This window comes from Crocuta crocuta, unplaced genomic scaffold (assembly GCF_008692635.1).
Source record: "Crocuta crocuta isolate KB4526 unplaced genomic scaffold, BGI_CrCroc_1.0 scaffold30, whole genome shotgun sequence".
Taxonomy (NCBI): domain Eukaryota; kingdom Metazoa; phylum Chordata; class Mammalia; order Carnivora; family Hyaenidae; genus Crocuta; species Crocuta crocuta.
Window position 1 is genome coordinate 369938 of NW_027528345.1, and position 25645 is coordinate 395582.

A 25645-nucleotide genomic window follows, 5' to 3' on the forward strand; every position below is an offset into this window, starting at 1 on the left:
ATTTTCTGTATTCCTGTGGAATTGAAATTACAAAAGGTCACCATTTTTCTTACCATTTCATTTCTTAGTGGAAAGATAATCAGTGGATGTTCTACTCATCATTATGGGATATTTAAAGCACTGATTTCTGCATTAGTCCTATGTTGTAATAAATTACTCTAAGAATCCCTCATATGTGTTGGATGATGATATTTATGATATAAAATTAAACACATTTTAGTATACACTTTGCATGATATCAGGATTATTTAAAATAGTTTACAGCTATTACATGAGGTTTTCCTTTTAATGACAAAGGTATGAGTTATACAAAGATTTTTTTAAGTCTGTTTAAAACTCCTTTCACAAACCAATTATGTGTCGGTTACTAATTACTAATAAGCAATTAGTTTTTACTTGTTAAAACAAATTAAAATAAGCTCATGTGTGGATCTAGCACAAAAGCACAGGATATTTTTGAAAATAAGTGCATTCAATCTTGTTGTTTATTAATGAAGATGCCAGTGGATGCCCTTTTTTATATTTCCATTTTAATTAACAATTTTTTCCATTTATAAAATAATGAATGTTAATTTGTTGAACACATAGGACATAAAGAGCAGAATTTAAAACGAGTGCTAATTCCACAGTGCAGGCTTAAGTGTGGGAAGGGACAATCGGCTCTCATCCATTTTCCCCTCCATTTGGCTCCCTGAAAGACTGTGCTAAGGATTTAGATTCCTTTCCAAGAGAGACTATATAGTCTCTGCTGCTGCCTAGAGCCTATAACACTCTTCAGCAGGGCTAACAAGCTGACAAAATGTTGAACAGAAGCTCTAAGGAGTTGTTACTTTCCTCTTTGAAATGTATCTGTTGCTGCCCAGAGATTGCTTACTGTGGGGAAAAACTGCAAGAAGTCTCCCTTTTAGTCAAGAAATAAACATCTGTTGAGCTTCTATTTTTATGCAGAAATGTTAAGACCCTTGCTTGCTAAATTGTTAGCATCTAGATGGATGGAAAGACACACACATAAATGTTAAATCGTGCAGATTTCTATAAAGTGCTGGCAAGTGAAAAGTAGGCCAGCACTTTTCCAGATCTAGTAAGAGAAATCACTTGGGCAGGTGTACCATTTCTCTATTGATCCTTGCAGGAGACTTTCCTTTATGGGTCACTGGCCATATATCCATTACAAATACTCCTCTAAAACTCTAAATTATTATATTTTTTGTTATAACACCTTAGGGAGTCGTTGGGATCATAATGGGAGGTGAGCAATGACTCCTTTTTACGACCCTTGCGCTAAAGTGGTGGCAGCAGGACATGCTTCCTTTCCTTTTCCATTCCCTGTTCTTTCTCCACTCTGGAATATATGAATATTTTTGTATTCATATTTCATATGAAAAGCTGGGGGTTATCTGCGATCCTTTTGATAACAGCAAAGAAAACATTAAAAAAGTAAGTTTCGTACGCTCACTTTCAACATTTGTGCTGGCCAAACTCACCAATGAAGGATTATTTACTTTTCTAGAAGGCCTCTCTTGCTAAAAGAAATATTATTTGAACTTAGTGTGATAAATAGATTAATGTTTATGAATATATACCACAAATTCTTACCATGAAAAATTGAGGGTTTGTTAGGATTAGAGTACATTAGTGGCTAGATTGACATGGGACAGAAGTTTTTCTATTTGCCATTTCAGCACCTAGAGATACATACTGAAGCTGTTTAGGATGAGGCTAACAGAATACTTTAGCAAAAAATCAAATACAAACTCATTGAAGACTTACTTAACTCGTCTGCTTTATTTACCCAAGAAAACAAAAGTGCTTTGAAAAATTAATCAGTTAGTAATGTTAAAGTTCATGCATTATCATCACTATAAATATCATCAGTGTTGTTTTCATCTTCACTTTGGGAGACTATTTTTCATAACTTTAAAGGGGTATGATTTCTATCCTATAAGTTTTTGAGTTGGGTCCAAGAATTTTAAGATGCAAATAATAAATAAAAAAAATCCGTCCTTGGCAATAGATATTTGCATAGGTTTTATTGTAAAGAATGAATTTGGAAGCAGAAAAAGAGTGTTAGAGAGAAAAAGGGGAAAAATCATATACAAGGGTGAGAAAAAATGTATGGAAGGAAAAATTAATAAACCTCATTTAGTTTAACATAATTATTCTTTTTCTTAAGCTTTAAAATAGCTCATGACCTTTTTCCTGAGGCACTTAAGACTTAGCATCACTTGAGTGATTTTCATGGTTTTATAAGTTTCTGGGAGATTTTAATTCTCTAAGACACAACAAAATCCCAATAGATACTCATTTTTATATGACAGTGGAAATGTGGCATGTGGGCTATTTCATGGAAGAAAGAATTAAAGCCTCCAGCAACCTTTCCTGAAATTGTGTGGGCAATGGAATAGAAAAGCAAGGGTAGTAAATAAAATATAAAAACACTGCTCTTAAAAGATATTTAAGGAAGTTTATTTGTAATCATACAAAAGCTTCTGGAAGTGTGTGTGCACGTATGTGTGTATCATGATCATACTGTATCATGGTGTTAAAAAGCACAGATCTGAGAGGTGGGAGTCATTATAGGTGGTTATAAAATTTGCTTTAGTAATAGTTAAAGAGCATGTATTCCAAAATAAGACTGATCTGGTTTCAAGTCCTGTCCTCTGGAATCCTGGTTAATTCCTGTGACCCTGAGCTGATTTATACAACACATGGGACACTCTTGAACTGTATTCAATATGAGTGCCACTTGCTAGAGTAGTGCAAAGTGACAGTCATGATATTCCTACCACATAGGAATTTTATGAAGACTATGTAAGAAAATATTGTAAATTGGCTTGATACTCAGTAATTACTGAAAAATGGTAGCATTATTATTTTTGCCTATTTTGCTTGCAGAACTTTTAAAAAATATCTGATTATGCATGGCTTCTGTAACATGAATAAAAACAGGAAAAAATTAAAAAGATAATGGGGATGCAAGAATTTACTCCTGAAGTGCATAGAGGGTAGGGAAGCACTTCTAAATAGGAAAAGCTAAAATTTTTCTAAAATGACAGGCGACCATTACCATACTGATTTTCCCATTATTTTATCAGAAAGCACAGGGAGAGTAAGGCTGACTGGGTGTATAAGCATTATCTGTGTGGAGTTTATTTGGAAGGTAGAGTGCAGTACATTGCTTATCTACAATCACAACATATGGACTAGATCTATGTAAACATTAATTAGATATTTATTTCAGCCATATCTATTCTATTCTGTTGAAATTATAATTCATTATAGCCATAATTATTGCTTCACATCAGAAAATTAATTTTAGTCATAACTAAATTTGAACATGGTAGATTAAGACAGTCATACTTTCTATGAGATAGCCTCCTACTGAGAGGTAAGGGTTACTCTGAAACTGGGCTGGCCTTAGTGATTTTCTTGACTAAGAGAATTTAGCAAAAACAAGTTTCTGGGATTTCTAATGCTATGGTATAGAGAGCCCTGCAGTTTCTGGCCCAGCCTTTTAGAATACTCATTCTCGGCAAGCTGGCTGCCATGTAACAAATCTGACTACCAAGAGATGGTCATACTGTGATGATGTCCATGATAAACACATGGGCAGGTCATATGTAGAAAAAGGGAGAAATGTCCAGGCAACTCAACTATTTCAGTCATCTGTCTTGAGTATCCCACATGAGGAAAGAAGCCATCTTAGGGGACATGATAGCCCCAGAACACATGACATGGAGAAGAATTGAGCAATCCAACCAACGGACAGAATGAGGCCCAGATACATGGTTCTCGTCAACAATTCCAGCCACCTCTAGCCATAAAGGCACCTTAGTTAAGGCCCCAGACATCTTAAAGAAATATATCATCTCCTATTGTATTCTGCTTAAATTTTTGACCCCAAAATTATGAATATAATGGAATGGTGTTGGTTTATGCATCTAACTTTTAAGGAGTTTGTCATGCAGCAAAAGACAACCAGATTAGACCCTCTAAAACCAGATGCAATTTAAATATATTTACTAGTAATCCTTTTAGCTGTCTTTTTCTTCAGACTTCTAAATCAATCATTTTGCAAAATTGAGCTGAGTCTATAGTCAACAAAGCCTGCTATGTGACTGACTAAAGCATCAGTAGTGAACCAACATTCAAAGATATTATTTTTTTCAGAAGACCAAATCCTTGTGATGTACTCTTACCAAAGCAAATTCATGAGATATCCTTCCATCTGGAGGCAGTTTTGCACCGAAACCTAGAGCTGGGAACATTTTGTCACTGTCATAATCTTGAACGATTTCTCCCACTGCTTTCAGGGCCATTCCATAGGCATTCAATTGGTAAGGATTCATGTAATGGAGAGAAGTGGGCTGGGCAGGGTTGCCTGATGACAGAAAAAATATTTCAAACATGACTGATCGGGCCAAAGATGTCATTTTCTTGACAACATTTTTTTGATGCCTATTTCAGAATGAAATACTTAAAATTATGTTTTCTGCCTACATCCATACTGTGTCAAATAGTTTCTTTTTGGATGGATATTAACACAGAAATATTTATTACATTATTTCAGACATGTAGAAAGTTTTCCAAAGATATGCCAAAGCATATGCAGATTTTGTCAGAAATTATTCCTCACTGTCAAGGCCACAGGCTATTTTTGAATCTCAGTTACAAAAGAAGTATTTAAATACTTTTGTTAAACTGATTTTATTGTCATCTTTATTTTTAAAAAATCATGTGCCTTTACCTTGAATCCTTATACCTATAGAGGACTCAACTGATTTAATGGGGTTCAATAATTACGAAGCTTCCTAAAGTTCTGTTACGAACATAAATTGAATATTTGAGAAATATTCCAATTTAATCATGTAAAAAAGGGAAAGCATAGTGATTTTCAAATTCAAGCTAATTAAATAATCTATATTCAAAAAAATATTCAGTAATTCTAACTAGACATTAAACTGAGAGCCAGAAAGCTCTAAGTCCAGTCTTGAATTTTTCAAGACAACACCTATAAAATGTCTGCAATAAATTCTACCACAGTGTTTACTGAAGGCCAAAATGAGATTATGTGTGAGGAAGTGATTAAAAATACTAAAGCATCATAGAAATGTAAGGCTTAACTGCTACTACTATTACTGTTTGGGTCATCCACAAGGTTCTGAAATTTCAATATACTTATACTCTGTAGGGTGTTGGATTTGAATAGAGATGAATTTGAGACAGAAAGTAATATACATGCTACCACTCAAATACACTGAGATTCACATTGAGTTGCCCTAATTAACAGCACAAAAACTGCCTGAAAGTCTGTTTAGTTCCTTAAGTGAAAATGGAAAGTTAAATGGGACTTGTAATAGCACATAAAGCTCAATTCTACATTAAAACATTGTCTGAAGGAAAGCCTCAGGGCACACTTCTTTTCTGATAAGAAAAAAAACAATAATAATAATAAGCACTTGAGATCCAAAGAGAAACAAAATTAAGGAAAGATATCCCCTTGGTTTATAATACATATAACTGTACACAGAACATTTTTGGTCTAAAAATAATGCATTGCATAAATGTTATTTCCAAAGGTTTATCCACATTCAAGGGATGGTCCCACATGATGAAATTTCTGAAACAGTATCTTCTGACCAAATGGACTTAACATTAATTCCCCTCAATTAGACTAAACTTTGGAAAGATTTCTTCATAATATAGACCCCTGACCTTCTTTTTCTTAAAGCATTTGCTTTAGATAACTTGCAATTATCAGTTCTTTCTCTCTCTGCCTTTGAGATATAAATCTTCTACTAGCCAGGGATGTCTTTCTCTAAGACTTGGAATCCTCATTGAAATGTAATCATGGAGAAAGACAATACTCCTATCCCCTTGTCTCTTTGGGAAGGTAGGAGCCTAGCTTCAATAAGTGCTGATTAACAAACAGATCAATGTCTTCTCTAAGGTCCCTCAGTACTTTTCCATTAAATCACAGCCGCCCTTAAAATCTCCCCCACCATTTGTTTTGGAGGAGTTGAGTTCAGTATTTTCCTTATATTCCAGTAGACTTGACCTCCAGTAGACTTGACCTTTATGTCAACACTCTTGAAAATGTCTTCCTTGCCCATTTAAATTTCATTGACACTTTCTTCTAAATTAGAATTTTGCACTTGGTCAAAAGCCCACTGGAGCCACTGGGGAGCAATATAATTACTTGACTAAGTGGTTATCTAATGCAACTCTCATATATATATGAAGAATTCTTAACTATTGTCTGTAATAAGGTAATAAATTCTACCTCATTAAGAGAATCATAATTTAAAATTAAAATGAAAAAACCACTCATACCCTAGCATGTCTAAACATCTTTGCCTATCATGCAAAGCAGGGTTGAATCCCACCCATGCAAAAATGTCACTTCTTTCTGGCATCTGCCTCAGACCAGTCTCTTCACTGTATCACTAATGATATCTTCCTTCCTATCTCTGCCTCTCAAGTTGCCACCTTGTCCTGAAATACGCTTCATTGTCTGCAGCTTATGTTTTACTTGGATCAGACAAACCTCCTTGTTAATTCCAACAGTCTTTTCCTCTCCTACTCAAATGACTCTTGTGTTCTGCACCACAAAATCTGGTAATGAAAAATTTGTCAAACTGTCCATTCCTTGAATCTAGGACTGTGTTTGTACCCTCTCTGTATCTGCCAACAATGCATATGAAAAATGAACTTGTGGTAAGTTGATAATATTGGGGCCCACTTTATATGAATAATAATTAATTATAATTATAATAGCAGGGAATCTAACATGTATTGAACACCTTACTTCATACCTTTCTTGGTCCTTCAACAAACCTATGACATAGGTACTATCTTATACCCATTTTTAAGATTAAATAACTTACCCTTACTGGCATAGTAAAAACTGATAAAAATCCAAATGTAAATCTAGGCAGTCAGATTCCATAGTGCTCATTCATAGCTAGAACTCTATACTTAAGGATTTTGTAATACTTTAAACACTGGATATAATGAAACATATCTGATTTTGTTTTAGAGTTACATTATACCTTTATTTAAAAAAATCACGACTGAATACACTCTTTTTAAAGAAGTTTTATTAAGATATAATGCACATAACTTACAGTTCAACCATTTAAAATGTACAATTTAATGATTTTTAATATATTCACAGATAAGTACAACTATCACTTCGATTTTAGAACATTTTTATTACCTCAAAAAAAAAGAAAAAAAGAACACCGTACCTATTCACTATTGCTCCCTTATCACTCCATCCAGCACATTACTTTCTATTTCTATTAATTTGCTTACTCTGGACATTATATATAAATAGATTCACATAACATGCAGTGTTTTGTGACTAGCTTCTTTTACTTAGCATAATGATTCAAGGTCCACTTATGTCCTACCCTGTATCAGTACTTCATATTTCATTCTTGTTTATTGCTGAATAGTATTCTCTTACATGAGTATACCACATTTTTAAATCCATTTATTAGTTGATGATTATTTGAATTGTTTCCACATTATGGCTGCTATAATCTTTTGTGTACAAGTTTTGTGTGCACACACGTTTTCATCTTTCTTGTGTATACGTCTCGGGGTGAAATCGCTGGGTCATATGGTTACTGTACATTTAACAACTTAAGAAAGTGTCAATGTATTTTCCAAGGTGGCTGCACCATTTTACATTCTCACACACAGTACATGAGGCTTCCAATTTCTCCACATCCTCATCAACACTCATTATGGTTGGATTATAGCCATTCTAGTGGGTGTGAAATAGTATCTCATTATGGTTTTGATTTGCATTCCCTGAGGCCTAAGTTTGCTAAGTATCCTTTCATTGCTTCATGATCATGTGTACATCTTGTACAGAAAAATGTCTATTCAGATCCTTTACCCATTTTTAAATTGGGTTATTTGTCTTTTTATTGAACTATAAGAGTTCTTTATACGTTCTAGATACAAATCCCTTATAAGATGTATGACTTGCTAATAAGTTGCTCACATTCTGGGGTTTGTCTTTTCACTTAGTTAATAGTGTCCTGTGAAGCAAAAACAGGTTTTTGTTTTGACGGAGTTCAACTTATTTTTTTTCTTTTGTTACTTGTGTTTTAATGTCATTTAAGAATCAACTGCCAAATCGAAGGTCATGAAGGTGTATCCCTATGTTTACTTCCAATAGCTTATAATTTTAGCCCTTACATTTAAGCCTTTGATCTATTTTGTGTTAATTTTATTTTTGATATGAGGAAAAGGTCCAACTTCAATCATTTGCATATGGCTATCCTGTTATCCCAGTGCTGTTTGTTAAAAAGACAATTTGTTCTTTCCCCCACTGAATTGTCTTGGCACCCTTCTCAAATCAGTTACCTTTAGTCTCATGGGTTTATTCCTGGAATCTCCATTCAACTTCATGGAACTATATCTATACATATCTATCTATATCTATATCTATATCTATATCTATATCTATATCTATATCTATATCTATCTACATATATATCTTTATACCAGCATCATGCTGTTTTGATTACTGTTGCTTTGTAGTAAGTTTCAAAAATGGGAAGTATGAACATTCCTACTTTGTTCTCTTTTTTCATGTCTGCTTTGGCTCTTCTGGGTTCCTTGAACTTCCATTTGAATTTTTAGGTTATCCATTTATTCAAAAAAGTTTCAGGTTTAGACTGAGATTGCATTGAATATGTTGATTGCTTTGAGAAATGTCACCCTCTTAACAGTTGAATTTTCCAATCCATGAAAATTGTATATATTCTACTTACTTAGATCTTTAATTTCTTCTAATAATTTTTTTCAGAATACAGTTTCTAGAGTATAAATTTTGCCCTCGCTTTGTTAAATTGTTCCTAATTTAACATTCCTATTGTTAAATAGGATGCAATGTTCCTATTGCATCCCCTATAAAGGGGATTTTCTTAATTACATTTTCAGATTGTTCACTGGAAATATATAGAAAAAAGACCTGATTTTTATGTATTCATCTTTTATGCTTCTATCTTACTAAGTTCATTTGTTAATTCTAATAGAGTTTTAGTGAATTCTTTAGGACTTTTTATATACAAGATTACGTCATCTGCAAATAGAAATAGTTTTACTTCTTCCTTTCCAACCTGGGTATTTTTTTAATTCCATCTTGCCTGATTGCCACGACTATAATTTCTAGTATAATGTTGAACAGAAGTGGCAGAAGCAGACATTCTTGCCCTATTCCTCATTTTAGGGGGAAAGCATTAAGCTATGTTAGGTATGAATTTTTCATATTATCCCTTTATAAGGTTGGTAAGTCAACTTCTATTCCTAGTTTGTTAAGTGTTTTTATTATGAAAATATGTTGGACATTGTCAAATGCTTTTTTCTGCACTGAGAGAACCATGTGATGTTTACATTTTCTTCTATTGACATGGTATGCTATTTGCTTTTTTGAATATTAATATGTTGCCAGACTCAGTTTGCTAGTGTTTTGCTGAGGATTGTTATATCCATACCCCTTAAGAGATATTGATCTGTAGTTTTTCTTTTCTTTGTCTAGTTTTGATATCAAGGTAATAGTAACTTCATAGAATGAGTTGGGAAGTATTCTCTCCTCTTCTATTTTTTGGAAGAGTTTGTGAAGAACTGATGGCAACTCTTCTTTAAATTTTCAGTAGAATTCACCAGTGAAGCTAAATGGACCTAGATCCAGATAAACTTTGAGGGTATTCTTTTTTATTACAAATTCAATCTCTTATTATAGGTCTATTCAGACTATGTCTTTTTAGGTCAGTTTCAGTAGTTTGTGTTTTCCTTTTCAATAGATTCTTGCTCTTCTAGTTGTGCTAATGTTCATTAGTGAATTAAAGCTAGTGTTTAAAATCATTCAGACTTTGTTTTATTCTATGTTTCATATTTTACTGAATAAAATACATGAATAAAAATAATTAACTTGAAATCTTAGTGTTGGAGAATAAACTTAACATTTAATCAATGGTGAGTTGAATTAGATTCTGGTCTCCTCATCTCTGTTCTTAACTCTAGTACTAACAAGCCAAGATGTATTTAATAAAATGATTTTATGGATATGAGTTTCCTCATTTGTATAAGAGGATGGTTGGAGTAAGTGATCTTTAAGGTTCTTTCTTACCTAAAAATTCTATTATTTTGTGAAACATGAGTCAATGTGAGAGAAATGTGAGGTAAAGGGTATATGACATGAGAGCCATAAGCACAATAGGTAATTTGGGGCAAAAAACCTAGGTAAGTATAAACTGATGGCAAGTTCTGATAAAAGTTAAATAATGAGATTTGTTATTATGATACATAATCACTCATTTCAAATGATTATTCCATTTCAAACAAAGTTACTTCAAAATAATATTTTAAAAGTTGACTCTCTTTTCTGTCTCGAAATGTTTGATAAATAAATTATGAATATCTATAATGGGGTTTTATATGACACTCTCTCTAAATTAAATGTAAATGTGTTAACATGAGTAATGTTTAAAAAATAGTCAAGTAAAAACAAAGAGAGTTGCATAAAGTACATGTACTTGAATCACATTTGTGTAAATTAACACACACAAAGGTGCTATAAAATGAGGATAATTCAACACATTCCAGAATTATAGTTATGTATAAAGATGAAGGAAAGGTACAAGGGCAGAAGCATAGCATGGGCTTAACTAAATCTAAAATTTTCTTTTTAAAAATGTGTGAAATAAAAATTATAATACTTCAATATTTAATAAATTTGAATGGGACTATTAATCTTTTATTTTGCATTTCCTTTAGTCATTTGTATACCAGAACTATTTCATAATAGTAAACAGAAAGGAAAAATTACCTGAATTATATATGAAACAATTCGGAACTACATAAATGTAGGAATCAAATATCTAACCTCATGAAAATAAATATTTATCTTTCAATTAATTGATGATATGTTTTTACTAGTGGATAGTCAGAATACTCACCATTTGATGCTGTAAAATCAATAGCCACTGTGAAATTGATTTGCGTTCTAGAATATAAGTAAACACGAATCATTAATAATTAAATAATCTCATAAAAAAGAGTTAGTTTGATTTCCACTTGTGTTATCAAATTTCTTAATATCATTAAGTTTCTTAAAATACAGTACACACTGGATAGCATCAAGAGAGGCCGTTTTAAAAGGTAAAAGCTTGTAAAGAAAAATAAATAAAAGGTAAAAGCTTGGCAAAGTACCTTTACAATCATACAACTGTAAAATAAGAAATCAAATGTCAGGAATAAAAATAGCTCCTATTTGGGAGCACAATAACTAAGTGAAGGGCTCATAATAAAGAAGTCAAACTGCAAATAATGATTTGCCAGTCTCCAATGCCAACATCTACTATCAATTTGCTTTTAAAACCATCCCGTAGTCACTGTTGAATTATTAGTCTCTTAAAAGTGTGGCAGAGCTAAAATCATCTCTAATAATATCATTCCTTAAACTAATTCTTGCCACAATCCTTCACACTCAGACTTTCTTCTGCTCTCTTCAGAAATGAAGCATTTCAGATACTGATTGGTATTCCTCTGTGTGTAAACTTATAGACACAGATAAATATTTATATAGATGATATTGGTTATATATAGTTTAAATTTTCAGCACATGGTAGTTATCCAAAATTATTTTACTGGGTAAAATACTTTTTCTTTTTCTTTCCTTTTTTTTTTTTTCTGATGGAAACCTAAGAAGTGGCACTTGAATAAAAAAATTCACTCTTTTGGATACACCNAATTACTGGGATAACACACAAACACATCTAATTTAAAAAATAATCTAATTTAAAAAGTAAGTCATTTGAAAACATGAGTGCTATAAATCACCTTATTTTTAGAGACAAATTACTTTGGACATATTGCACAACTTATTAAACACTTCAAAGTTTGGAATCACTATTTAAATGACGCCGACGATGAAGATGACAAGGATGATGTTGATGATGCTGATGGGTGCTACAACATAGGGTCCCCTGTGGTTCTCAGAGCATAAATTATAGTAATATTTCCTTCTTTTTCTAAAAATTCAGCCTCAAAATCCCTAAAGACTATTTAAGTATTGAAACATATTCACACGTTTTTTTCCCTAAGGAATGCACAACCTTTTGTGCTTTACATTTAATAACAACGATTATAGATTCTCTTTATAGCTATAGGCAATTTTTTTTTTCAGTAGAAATTAGGTTAATAGGCTAAGAATATAGGCTAATTTGGAGCATGACACTAACTAGTATGAACTGAAAGGAGTTAAAAAGTTTTAGAAAAAGAATTTAGCAAGACATCTGGGAGAACATTTTGAGATAATAAATTCCTTTGAGGAACCTAAAAGAACTGTCACCATCAGCACATTGCTTCGTCATTCTTGTACAAGGGAGAGAAGTAACTGTAATACAGTGTGGTATGGTGTTAATACAGAGTAGTATGGTGTATTAGAAAGAGTGAAGCTTTGGAGTCTGAAAGAACAGGGTTTCAATTCCAGCAACCAGCTGCTGACATTAGTCATGTTTCAAAAGTCTCAGAGGTCAAGTGCCTGGCACACAATAACAGCAAGACCTAACAGAAATACTAAATGGAATACTATATCTCTCTATATTTATATGTGTATGTATATATAATCTGTATTACAGATATACATTATATATTATAAGCATATAAAATGTGCTTTTACATAGCTTATATCAACTAACATTTTAACATTTTTAAAAGACACCATTATTCTCCTTTAATAGACAAGGAAATCTATGCTCCCAAAACTTCGTAACTTTGACACAAGTAATAAATGGCAGTACTGAAATTTGAATTCACATCTAACTTCAAAGACCACATTCATAAACTCTATACATACTACTCTATTTCTACAGTTAAATACTTATAAACTGCTTGACTATAATAACACAATAAAAGATAATGATTATTATGTTACAAACAAAAATGATCCTATACAAGTATCCTTAATGATAAGGTGAGGGCACATTCTGGTGCTCGGGCAAATGAGCTCATCTATCAAGTATGTTGTTAAATACAAAAATCACAAAATGATCAGTATAAATATCTTTATACGTTAATTTTTCCAAGTGACACCTCTTTAGAAATGAAAAATAACTCTGAGTTTCAAGAATGTATATTTTAGCACATTATAAAGGTCAGTTTAGGAATTGAGTCTTTGGTTCAGTCTCCCTTAGTTTGTAGGAACAGACACCTTGTCTTGATTCAACTGTCTCTTGCAACAGTGTCTATACAATGTTTGGTCAATATTAGAACCTCACTGTATTTATTGGGTGATCGAATGTATTCATTTTATGATTGCTTCTAATCTGTTCTCCAGGATAGCCCAGGATATGTAGCATAACCTCCAGCTTCTTAGAAGCATTAGTTGCAGGTAAAAAAAAAAAAAAAATTCAGTACTCAGAGATACATTGGTCCGTTCAAAGCCAAAGCTGTGCCTAGCAAAACTATTAGGAAAGGACATGACTATTAAAGGACTATACTGTATATAAGAATTAAAAAAGAAGAGATATTTATTATTAAACTACTGCCCTGAAACCTCTAGCTAACAAAACCTCTAGTTAGCTAAACAAACTAAATTACAAAACCAAGCCGGTTAGGTACCCCCAAAATAATGAAATATTTAAGAAAAAGAGAAAACTTTAAAAGAAGAAAGAATGAAGGAAAGAAAGAAGGAAAAGAGAAAGAGAGGGGGAGCCTTCTATCGTACTATTTGGGTTTATCCATTTAAAAAACTACAATTCAACATTTATCGAGCATCTTCTGATTGCCAAGCACTGTGTTAAGAAAATAGAAGCAAACCAAATAACTATCCTTAAACTCCTGGAGTTTACAATTCCAGCTTTTACTATTAAAAACAATGACGGAAGCACCTGGGTGGCTCAGTCAGTTAAGCATCCGACTTTGCCTCAGGTCATGATCTGATGGTTCGTGGGTTCGAGCTCCGCGTCAGGCTCTGTGCTGACTGCCAGCTCAGAGCTTGGAGCCTGTTTCAGTCTGTGACTTCCTCTCTCTCTGACCCTCCCCCGCTCACGCTGTCTCTCTCTCTCAAAAATAAATAAAAACATAAAAAAAATTTAAAAAACAATGACGGGTGATGGGCATTGAGGAGGGCATTTGTTGGTAGGAGCAGTAGGTGTTGTATGTAAGCCAATTTGGCAATAAATTATATTTAAAAAATAATAAAAAAAACAATGACAAAAATAGCACAGCAGTTTATCATTGAATTCATAATAAGCAGCATAACCTAAAACTCAACTGTACATTTACTGTAGATAACACCTTATTTATTCCCATGATTCCCAAGTTTCCATTCATAGTATAATGTATATTTGTTATACCAGGTGTAACATTCTACATGTTTTGGGAATACTAATTAATAAAAGTTTTAAAGAAAGTTGCTAGCAATACTAAAACTTTAAGCCAGAAGACAGATTTCTTGAGGACTTTGATAAATGAACTGTGTCATAAAAGTAAACCAAACAAAACATCTTCACCAGTAATACTGTTATCCTTTTCCATTCTTTAATATTGCATGAAGCCTAATGTTGGACGAAAAAATCAATCACATGTCAAAGTAAAAAATCTGAATTCACACAAGATGACTCCTTGTAGAATATTCATAAAATGATCACATATAAATCCTTGAAACATTCTGCTTAGGAAGCGTTACTTTAGCTGTCATTTTGCGTTTTAGAAGCAGACAAGAAGGAACAGAATTTCAAGAAACCTGGATAGGAGTATTATATTTTAGAGTGTAAATAAAGGCATGCCTGCCAAATTTCATGAGTTAATAGTAACATCTCATGAGACTTCTCAATGCATATGTCCTAGTACTGCTAAAATATATTCTTGGGAAATGTCCTTATTTTACTCTGCCACCTTTCCAAAAGCTGTAAATGACAAATCAGACGTCAAGATGGAAGATTTAACCAGCAGAGCAAACATCCATAGAAAACAAGTATATATGTGTATGTCAAAGAAAATTACACATATGCATGCGCATGCGCATGTGCACATACAGTAATACCCTCTCGGACAACTTTTCTACAGCTGTCATTATGAATTAGTTATTGAGAACTAACAACTGTGATGGGGATGTGCAGAAGATCGTCTTAATTTCTTCCAAATTTCATATTCTGTTCAGCTACACAAACTGAACATCATCAGTATGAAAGATGAACTGTCGCCATCCTTTTTAAAATTAATTTAACAAACGCAGGTTCTAATCCACTTGCTGTTGGAATTTAGAACACTGAAATGAAATTGAGATGCCCACTTAGCTCTAATATTCCTCTTATTCTTGCCACGCCGGCACCAAGACTATGCTTCTGCCTTGATAAACTGACATGCACTCTCATTCTCACTTGGATTCTGGAATCTAGCCTGAATCTCTGATTCACTTGCCTCAGGTACCACCATCATGCAGCCCAACCCTTCTTACCATGAGCTCACCATGGGCTAAACCCTTTCCTTTATTACCTTTTCCCTTTTTCTTAAAAGTAGTTCAACTCCCTAAACAATTACAGCAACAAAAACAATTACCTGATTCTAAATTTTGCAGCACCTTCAAAATTCCGGCTTCCTGTGTCCATAAGCTACTCACAGCAAGTGAGATCTAGAATGATGGCAAGCTTTGAGATACACAAATGTAAATTCAAACAAACATTTTCACCTACTTGCAGTGTAATCTTGCAAAAGCTATTTAACCTCCCTGCAGCTCACTTAGACTAAGTTAAGGATAATAAAACCTTCCTTGGGTTGTTGTTTTGAGGACAAACACCTGTAATTAGTAGGCACTCAATAAGAAGTTGTTATGCTTATTATCACCATTAATGACGTTAGCTTTTTGGGATCTGAGTTAGCATACTTCTTTGAAAACTGGAACACACAGTGCTTATCAAATTTCTGGACCTACCAGAGATTCAGGTTTTTCTCAGAACCTGACTCTCCCATGTCAGATTTTCTTTCCTTTATACCAGTTACTAAGGTCCCAACCTGCCCAACCCAAAACCGCAGCACAAATGATCTAACCTTGTTAGAAGGTGCTACCTGAGAGGTGCCTGCGGAGGCGGGGGAGGGGGAGGGAAGGTTCAGTCGGTTAGGATTTCAACTTCGGCTCAAGCCATGATCTCATGGTTCATGAGTTCAAGCCATGCATCAGGTTCTGTGCTGACAGTGCAGACCCCACCTCTGATCCTCTGTCCCCTTCTCTCTCAGCAACCCCCCACTCTTTCTCAAAAATAAACATTTTTTAAAAGATGTTATCTCCTCAAACAAAATCCACTGGCATAGAGTAACTGTAAGCTGTGACCCCTGCCTTATTTTCTTTTCTATCCTTCCAAAAAGTCTGGATTTCTGATGGATCAGTGAAATGTCAAAAGTAAGAATAAAAGGCAATGAGACAAACAATGTGGTTCTTCAACTATTTACACTAATATTCTTGATCCTTACTAAATCTAGTTTTCATCACTTACCAAAACTTTGTGCTTTCTCTAGACTTTGAAGATTGATTTCAGTACTTTTCTAACACAGTAAGAGTGTTCTGAAGTACAACTTCAGAGTCTTGCAGTTAAAGAGCTTCTTATCAACAAAGGTATACAAGATGGCCAAAGTTTTTTCAAATCACTAGTTTAGAAAATACCTTACAATTGACGTAATCAAAATAAACAATGAAACATCACCCCAAACAAACAAACAAAAAATGCAAGCAACCCATTTAAAGCGAGGTAGGTCCTGAAGAGGTAATGATCCCTGGTAGAAAGACTATGAATTTCTTTAAAAATTTTTTTTCATGTTTTTATTTTTTTTCATTTTTGAGAGAGAGAGTGAGAGTGAGAGGGAGGAAGGGGCAGAGAGAAGGAGACACAGAAACTGAAGCAGACTCCAGGCTCTGAGCTGTTGGCACAGAGTCCGATGCGGGGCTCGAACTCACAGACTGTGAGATCATGACCTGAGCTGAAGTCGGACGCTTAACTGACTGAGCCACCCAGGCGCCTCAAGACTATGACCTTCTGACTCGTAGACTGAGGAGTTTGAAATCCAGAGTCACAACAAGCTGGTTAGTCCTCTGCAAAATTACCGAGTCTCTGATCCCTAGCTTTCTCTTATGATAAACAGGTAATAGCTACATTGAAGAAGCCCTCTAATTAATAAAAAGAACGCCCTGAGGTACTTGCTTCTAACAAATATTCTACATGGTAAAGGACAAATCTCCCGAAAAATCCATGTCATCCTCTCCTGGTTCATATGAATCCTTTCCTCTGTTGGGTCACAAGAGACAGTCCTCTCTTAACATTAACACATACTTCTTTTCATTTATTCTTCCCATGGTGTTGGTCATTGGTATATCAAGGATAGGGTAATAAACTCCTAACCAGTGTAGACAGTAGGAAGTGCATTATCTGCAGATGATTTAAAAACAATAATTTATATTCTAATACTAAGTCTACATTTTAATATAAGCCTAAACCAGAAATTCTAAACAACGTAAATGATGAAATTCTCCTACTCTATCACAAGTTGCCCACCAGGTCAACTGCCCACCAGACAGAAACTATTTTAGAGAAAGTGTAGCTAGAAGTGCATACTCTGAGCATAAGCATAGCTAAGAAACTGCCTGATACAAAACATATTATCAATGTTTGGGCTAACTTAGTGCTAGTTCTCATGATGAAACATACATGCAGTTTCCTTGGACTGTGAAAAATTCATTTGAAAAGTAACATAAGCTGTCAATGCAACCACACTATTAAAAGATGTACCTGGACATCCCTAGCCTTTTCAAGCATGCATTTAAACATGCATAGAAATCAGACTCATGCACTAATCAAAACAAAGTTTATGAGTCTTAATATTCATAAAAGTTTCTTTTCTAAATCTTAGATGACTTTAGTTTACAGGTGATAATATTCTATGTGAATGTATTTATAGAAGGCAGAATGGCTTTGTTTTTATTAGATTTACCCTCATTTAGCACTGCAGGGTTTAGCCCTCCACTGATTTGATGAATATAAAACACTTTGGTGCCACAACAAGATACACTATTAAAAAAAAAAAAACTAGATGTAGATATTCAGTTTTCAAATAAGAAATTGGATTAGGAAAAAATCTTACAGTATTTCATGTTCTGGCAAGATGTGCTCCCTGAGGCAACCTAGCCAATAAAATGCTACCAATTTTATAAAAGTAAGGCAAATATTTTACATCATTGCACTTGCTTCAAGTATTTTTAAGGAAAAGAAATCCTTATGGAGCTTATTGATAAGAGGACTCACTGATATTTAACTCACCCTTAAAATAAGCAATATCAAGAAGCCCACGTTAGCCTTTAAAATTAGGTTATAATGGTAGGTAGCTTTTTAAAAAATCTCCTCTATGACTTCTTCTTTTAAGTGGAATATAAAATTTTTATCTATAATTTCAGACAAGTTGTAGAATCAGCGTCAAGAGTTTGGATTGAAATTGGAATGTAAGGAATGTCTTCACATTCCTCCAAAAAGAAGTGAACTATAAAAAATTACTTTTATTGACTCTGTAAATTTGACTGTATCTTTTTCTCTCCATGTCTCTGATAAGTAGGACGATTACCACCAGCGATATTATGAAGATCAAATGATAGAAGACACATTGGAACTTTAAACAAATTCAAGTTATTCAGAAAAAGAGCAGCTAGCATTTATTGAGGTTAACTCTCTGCCATTTAATCCACAGAGCCACTGCATGAGATAGGCACTATTATTTTTATTCCTATTTATTTCCTATATACATGGAAACAGGTTGTGCTAATGAGAAGCAGATTTAGAATCTGAACTAGGAAGTTAATGCCAGAACCCAAATTCTTGATCACTACTATGCACTGCCTCAGTTATCAGCAACCATTTCTCTGCAACTGACCTGACGCTTTGTCAAATATTTACCGATTATTTTAATACCTTCCCAGCATTAGCCCACTTAGTGTCTCACCTATTACCCTCTCTCATGGTCTCTTTCTTTTAAGATGTGAGGTAAAACAAACAGTCCATGGTTTTATTCTTGATCTCGTCTTTCTTTGAAGTCACTACAAACCCAGATATGAGTGAAGTTGAGGTAATTTCTGGCAGAGGCGACATAAAAGCATTTTTTCTTATTCCAGAAACCCTGATTCGTCTGTTTTGTTTGGTGATAGTGGTATGCATTGAGGAAAGAAGCTAAAGTCTGAGAGAGACAGACATGTAGGTTTATAACATAGGTCACTGAATTGTCACATGCTTTGTTTAAAAGTCCTTTTTGCTTATAATATTTCATTATGCTAAGAGATTTGGGGGAAAAAGAGTGGAAAGACAGGTCTAAAATGGCTTTCTCATTATTCTGGATTTATTCAGTGGTTACTTGGTGTTTAGCTCTATAAAAATATTTTAAAAATTGCCAGTCTCCCCGCGTCGGACTCTGGGCTGACAGCTAGCTCAGAGCCTGGAGCCTGTTTCAGATTCTGTATCTCCCTCTCTCTCTGACCCTCCCTTGCTCATGCACTCTCTCTCTCTCAGAAAAAATAAAATAAAATAAAATTGCCATTCTCTTTGAGAAGATAAATCATATAAACAGGCAAATTAAAATGACACCCAACAAAACTAGCAATTACTCCATATAAGCAGAAGAGATTTTNGACAGTCTGTAGTCCTGCAAGTTTCTAATACATCCAATAGTCTGACAAAGCATGGACTAGGGTTCAAGGTTGACATGAATTTCAGGTCAACATGAATGTCAGAGGGACTCAGTATGCAGAATTTGCAATCTGTTTCCTCCTTCATCTGCCAGTCAAAGAGATATGGAAAACTTTATAGATATTTGTTCTAGGTCTTGTTAGTGGTGGAGTGAAGAGTTTCATGAAGACTTCAGACAGATAGAGGACTCAAGGGAAGACAAAAACAAATTAATACTTATGATTCTACCCTGAGATACTTACAGTCGGAGCCACTGTAAATATAGAAAAGTGTATTTTACAGATTTGTAGAAGTCAATAAACCCATTTTACAGATAATATTTACAATAATGATAATGCTACCCTAAAATGGAATCTTAGATTTCAGAGAAGTCTGTGACTTTATTTGAATCTCACATTGTTCTTATTAATAGTTATTGGGTATTCAATGCCATAGATTAGAGATTCCTGAATAAATATCTTTAGTTGCCAATTATATCAGACTTTTAATATTTAAAATTATTTCTTAATAAGTAAACAAAAATAAAATAACTACTGGGATAAAAGTATAGACTATAATTTTTAAAAACTGACCTCAGGGTCAACAATACAAAAGAGGCAATCAATTTTTATTACTCTGCAGTGAGACCTCCTTTATAGATATTAATCTTCTATTTAGAGAATAAACCTCTTTATGACCTCAAGTCTTGGAATATGTCTTATGCTCCAGGAAAAGCACAGTACTGTTTCACCAAAAAAAGTTCTAAAAATTAAATTTTTCTTTCAGAGAATGTTTGCATAAAAACTGGCTGTTTTAGAATGCATCTGTCTCATCTGCTCACTGGGTACCTGAATCCATAAACCTGATGATTGCAGCTAAACAGAGTATTTGAGGAACTGAGACTGTGAATGGAAGTAACAAGCTAACAATATGGCTTCACAAACAATCAGGGTTATATTTTCATGTAAATATCTACACCAATAACAGCTAAAGCAATGGAGCCGGGAACTTCCAATACTAAAAATGAGGACCATCACGTTTCTTTGAACGAGAAGGTAATAAAGGACTATGAAAACAGTTTTGTTTAGTATTTAAATGTGTTCATTCTTACCTCTGCATAATTTCTACTTAGATTCATGAAAAAACAAATAACATTCTTATAATTTTCTACTGAATTATATTTTGTGAGCTGACACAAGAAGAGAGATGAAGTGTTAAAGGGCAATTCAAGAATTCCTTTCTACGAGTTTAATCACAAGCTATTATTCCTACATATTTCACACCAGTCACCTGTTTGCCATCTTTCCCTTTTCTCATGCTCCCACACATCCAAGGAAAATGTTAGAGCACAAAATGAATGCAGGAAAATCACAGCTAACTTTATTTTGGATAGCCCAAAGCTAGCCAGAGTACCAACTGTCCCTCATATTGTATATGATGATTTTTTAAACTTTTTTAATAAATGAAAATATTACTCATGAGAGAAAGAGGGAGAAGAAAGTAGGTGAATACAAGGGAAAAAAGGCCAAAGGAAAGATGACTAAAGCTAATTCCCGTGAGGCATTTAGCTCAGAGCTTGACCCATAAGTAGTCAAAAGACGATGGCTATTATTATATACAAATTATACTGTATAGTAAGTTGATAGGTTAGAGTGAGTCTTTTGTAAGAATATAAACAATCATTTCAGAGAACTGGAAAATAAGTATCATTAAGGCCATGAAAGAGCTGGAAAATCTAGTTGAATGCCATCAATTCTCAGGTAAACTATAGAACTACAGAGACTCATGTAAACTATAGGAAACTGAAGTTTGGCTGCCATTATATGTCATGTAACCTATAGGAAACTGAAGTTATTTGTCTGCCATTATATGTTATGAGGAGTGTCATTTTATTTTTTATTTAATTTAAAATTTTTTTTTAAATGTTTTATTTATTCTTGAGAGAGAGAGATAGAGACACCATGAGCAGGGGAGGGTTAGAGAGACAGGGAGACACAGAATCCGAAGCAGACTCCAGGCTCTGAGCTGTCGGCACAGAGCCCAACGTGGGGCTCAAGCCCATGAACCGTGAGTTCATGACCTGATCCGAAGTTGGATGCTTAACTGACTGAGCCACCCAGGCACACCGAGGAGTGTCATTTTAAAGCCACCTCACGATATCGTTAATAAAAGTCATAATTTAAATTCTTTGCTCAATTGCTTAAGAAGTCCTTAAGAGCAACACACGTAAAGACAGAATACAATAATGATTTTGTTTGTCGACTTCTATTTCATTATCAAAAGAAACAGTATATTAACAACTCTATGTTACACATATTACAAATAATGATAATAGTTTAAGTGTGTAATTGGAATATATTTAAAGGATAATACATTTAATATATATAACTACATATAAAGATAATACATTATCTGTAAATATTATGTTATGTTTAGATAATATATTCATATAGAAATTAATATAAGTCCAGTTAGACTGATTATGTAGTGGAATTCAAACTTATTTTCCCTGGTCCCATTTGTAAATCAAAAATGGATTCTTATAAAGGTCTTAGGAAGACAGGATTGAACAAAGTGTACCTCACAGGTTGGGACTCCATTTATACACAGACTCCTGGCAGAAAAAGGCCACTAATATTTCTTCCAGAACAAGAAATATTATATGAAGTGTGTAAGCCAAAATAAATACATTAATTAATTAAAAAATCTTGGAGGCTATAAGCAGCAGAAAAATATGATGATATGATATAGTCAAGACCATCATTTGTTTAGATATTGTAGAAAAACTATGTGGCCTAGTTAGTCCTAAGGACCCTTGAAAGGAGAATATGCACAACCAATAAAAGAGATTTATTGGTAACAGATTTTGAAAATGTCCTTTACTAGTAGACTCACATCAAAATATTAGTAGATTGGCACTGCTGACAAAACATACAGGGTGTTTCTTTCATACACATACATGTTTCACATGCTCACAAAGTAAAAAACAAAACAAAGACAGAAACAAACACAAAGAGGAAATTTTAATGTTTAAAACTTCAGATCATTATTTCAACACACAAATTATAGCCAGACAAGCAGTTATTTAGTCCTATAAGGAGAATGTTAAGGAATTTCCATTGTTTTACCATCTTTCTTTATCAACTATTATTTACAGCTATTAAGGTGTTTACTTACATCGGAATCTATTTTTTTAATGTTTATTTTATTTTTGAGAGAGAGAGAGAGAGAGAGAGTGGGGAAGGGACAGAGAGACAGGGAGACATAGAATCTGAAACAGGCTCCAGGCTCTGAACTTTCAGTACAGAGCCCAAAGCAGGTGTTGAACCCAGCTCGTGACCTGAGCCCAAGTTGGACACTCAACCAAATGAGCCACCCAGGCACCCCAGGAATCTATTTTTTAATGTTTTACTTGAGAGAATGGGGGAGGGGGCCAGAGAGAGAGCGGGACAGGGGATCCGAAGCAGGCTTCAGGCTCTGTGCCAACAGCAGCGAGCCTGATGTAGGGCTCAAACTCACAAACCAAGAGATCATGACCTGAGCCATAGTCAGACACTCAACCAAGCCACTCAGGTGTTCCTACAGGAACCTATTTTTTTCTTTTTTTTTAATTTAATGTTTTATTTATTTCTGAGAGAGAGAGAGAGAGAGAGAGAGAGAGAGAGACAGCATGAGCAGGGGAGGGTCAGAGAGAGAGGGAGACACAGAATCTGAAGCAGGCTCCAGGCTCTGAGCTGTCAGCACAGAGCCCGACATGGGGCTCAAACCCACGAACCTTGAGATCATGACCTGAGCCGAAGTCGGACGCTTAACCAACTGAGCCACCCAGGCGCCCCAGGAACCTGTTTTTTTTTATGACAAATTCAACTTTCTATTTTCCCACCTTCTAAAGATAAAAATATGCATAAACATTGGAATACTAAAAAGAGTTAGCAATGAGGAAGAAAAGGGGCCAGGGAAGGGTAGACAACTCTAACTCCATTCTGCAACTCCCACCATTTTGTGGAGTTCTTAAAAGAGCAGCTACTTCCTGTACACATGATAAACGTCTTGAGATTCAGATATCTGGAAAGTTACCTTCCTTGTCCCACAATATTGAACAAAAGAGGTCAACTAATCACTAAGCAATTTGAAATTTCACCATCATTGTGGTTTTAAGCTCTAAAAACACTACTTTCCCTTGATCTCTTCAGATGGGCACACCAACTGAGTTGGGTTGTCCTCAGTTTGTAAACCTAAGTAAAGATATATCTCCTTTTTTCCTTGCTCATAGGCTCACTCCTGAAGTTATTCATTAACAACAGGCGATAAGGTTGGGATGTGAAGCGACCTCCCAGGTACCTCCTGTGAACCTCCTGCCAAAGCATGCACTGAAGCCCCTTGTTGCTTCTCCTCCTGTGGCTTCTATAATCCCGGGAGGTGACTAAGACCCAGTCCTCTCACATCTTCAATGTTGGTAGAGGTCAGGAGACTTTCCTTTCAGGAGATTTCCTCACTTCAGAACTGCTAGCCATTCAGAGAGGGATTCTTTCAATGTAAAACGGGTACCAATCTCTCAGAAAGAGCTCTTGCTGATCCGCTGTCATCTAGCCCCTTGCCCCCAGCTGGTTTTATGTATAAAAACCATGGCCCAGGGAGCTGCATGTTTGTCTTAACCTAGGTTCAAATTGCTGAAGATGGTTTAAAACTTCACTGGCCTCATACTAAAAAAAAAAAAATTTTTTTTAAATGGGGGTGGCTCCTGGGTGGCTCAGTCAGTTAAGCATCCAACTTCAGCTCAGGTCATGATCTCAAGGTTTGTGGGTTCGAGCCCCATGTCGGGCTCTGTGCTGACAGCTAGCTCAGAGCCTGGAGCCTGTCTTCGGATTCTGTATCTCCCTCTCTCTCTAACCCTCCTCTGCTCATGCTGTCTCTCTCTCTCTCTCAAAAATAAATAAAACATTAAAAAAATTTCTAAACTTCACTGGCCTCATTGGGGCACATTTTGATGTCTCTAAATTGCTATATTTAAGAGCAGAACTGTAAAGGCAAAGTTATCCTTCTTCACACAATCAATAGGAAGCCTGTTTTAATTGGTACTTAGAAGTTTCTAAAAGAACCAATGAGTTACTCATAGCCTCCTTAAAATCAAAGTTGAAGTTACTGGCCCTAGTCATGACAACTGGGTCCTTTCTTTTACCTCCTGATCCAAAACAGAACCTTTAAATCTTTCAAGTGACTTTCCTACTCCCCCTGACAGAACAATTTACCTGACAATTAACATTGACTATCTGTGCCTATAATCTAGACCCTTCTGATCTTTACCAATTAGCAAGCATGCTTGTTGGACCTACACAGGCCCAAGAATAGATGGATAAATCTGGATGGAAAGATCCCCTATCAGATTTTAAACTTCCTATAATAAGACCCTAGAAAAAACTTCTAAAATTGTTGAAAATTTAAAAAAAAAGAAAAAAAAGACTACAAATTTAATCAAAGTGATTCCTTATATTTGGCTACTTCCAACAAATTAGAAGACAATCCAAAAAAAAAAAAACTACTCAAAAAAAGGAAGAACCTGTTTTAGAGCTTTTGATAATTCAAAAAAAATTTGTCTAAGATTCAAGAATCCCTAGATTGGATAAAAGAACAACCAAGTTGTTTAATTCAGTGTTTCTAGAGGGCCTCCTTGATTCAATCTCAACTCTGGTCAAATAATATGACCCCAACTGGGAGATCAAAACTCCTTATACCCTTGCCACCAAGACTGGCAAAAGCTGTTGAAGGAGAAGAAGAAAGATAAATGAATAGATTTTTGAGCTGTCAAAACCAAATGATTAAGTTTATGGCTTTACAAATAGCAAACCCCCAAATCCATGCCACAAGTTAAAATATCCATCTCAACTGATTAAACCTCTTTCCTTTGCAAAACACCTATACATTTC

General features: G+C 34.6%; 1 protein-coding gene across 1 annotated transcript in view; it reads right to left on the bottom strand.

The window, feature by feature from the left end:
• CPNE8 (copine 8) overlaps nucleotides 1-25645 on the bottom strand; it is a 219755-nt gene that overhangs the window by 28939 nt on the left and 165171 nt on the right. The window contains exons 14-15 of the mRNA XM_077753550.1: nucleotides 10980-11026; nucleotides 4200-4381 (exon numbers count right to left, since the gene is read on the bottom strand). Of these exons, the coding sequence (XP_077609676.1) occupies nucleotides 4200-4381; nucleotides 10980-11026 (229 nt within the window). The remainder of the gene's footprint in view (nucleotides 1-4199; nucleotides 4382-10979; nucleotides 11027-25645) is intronic.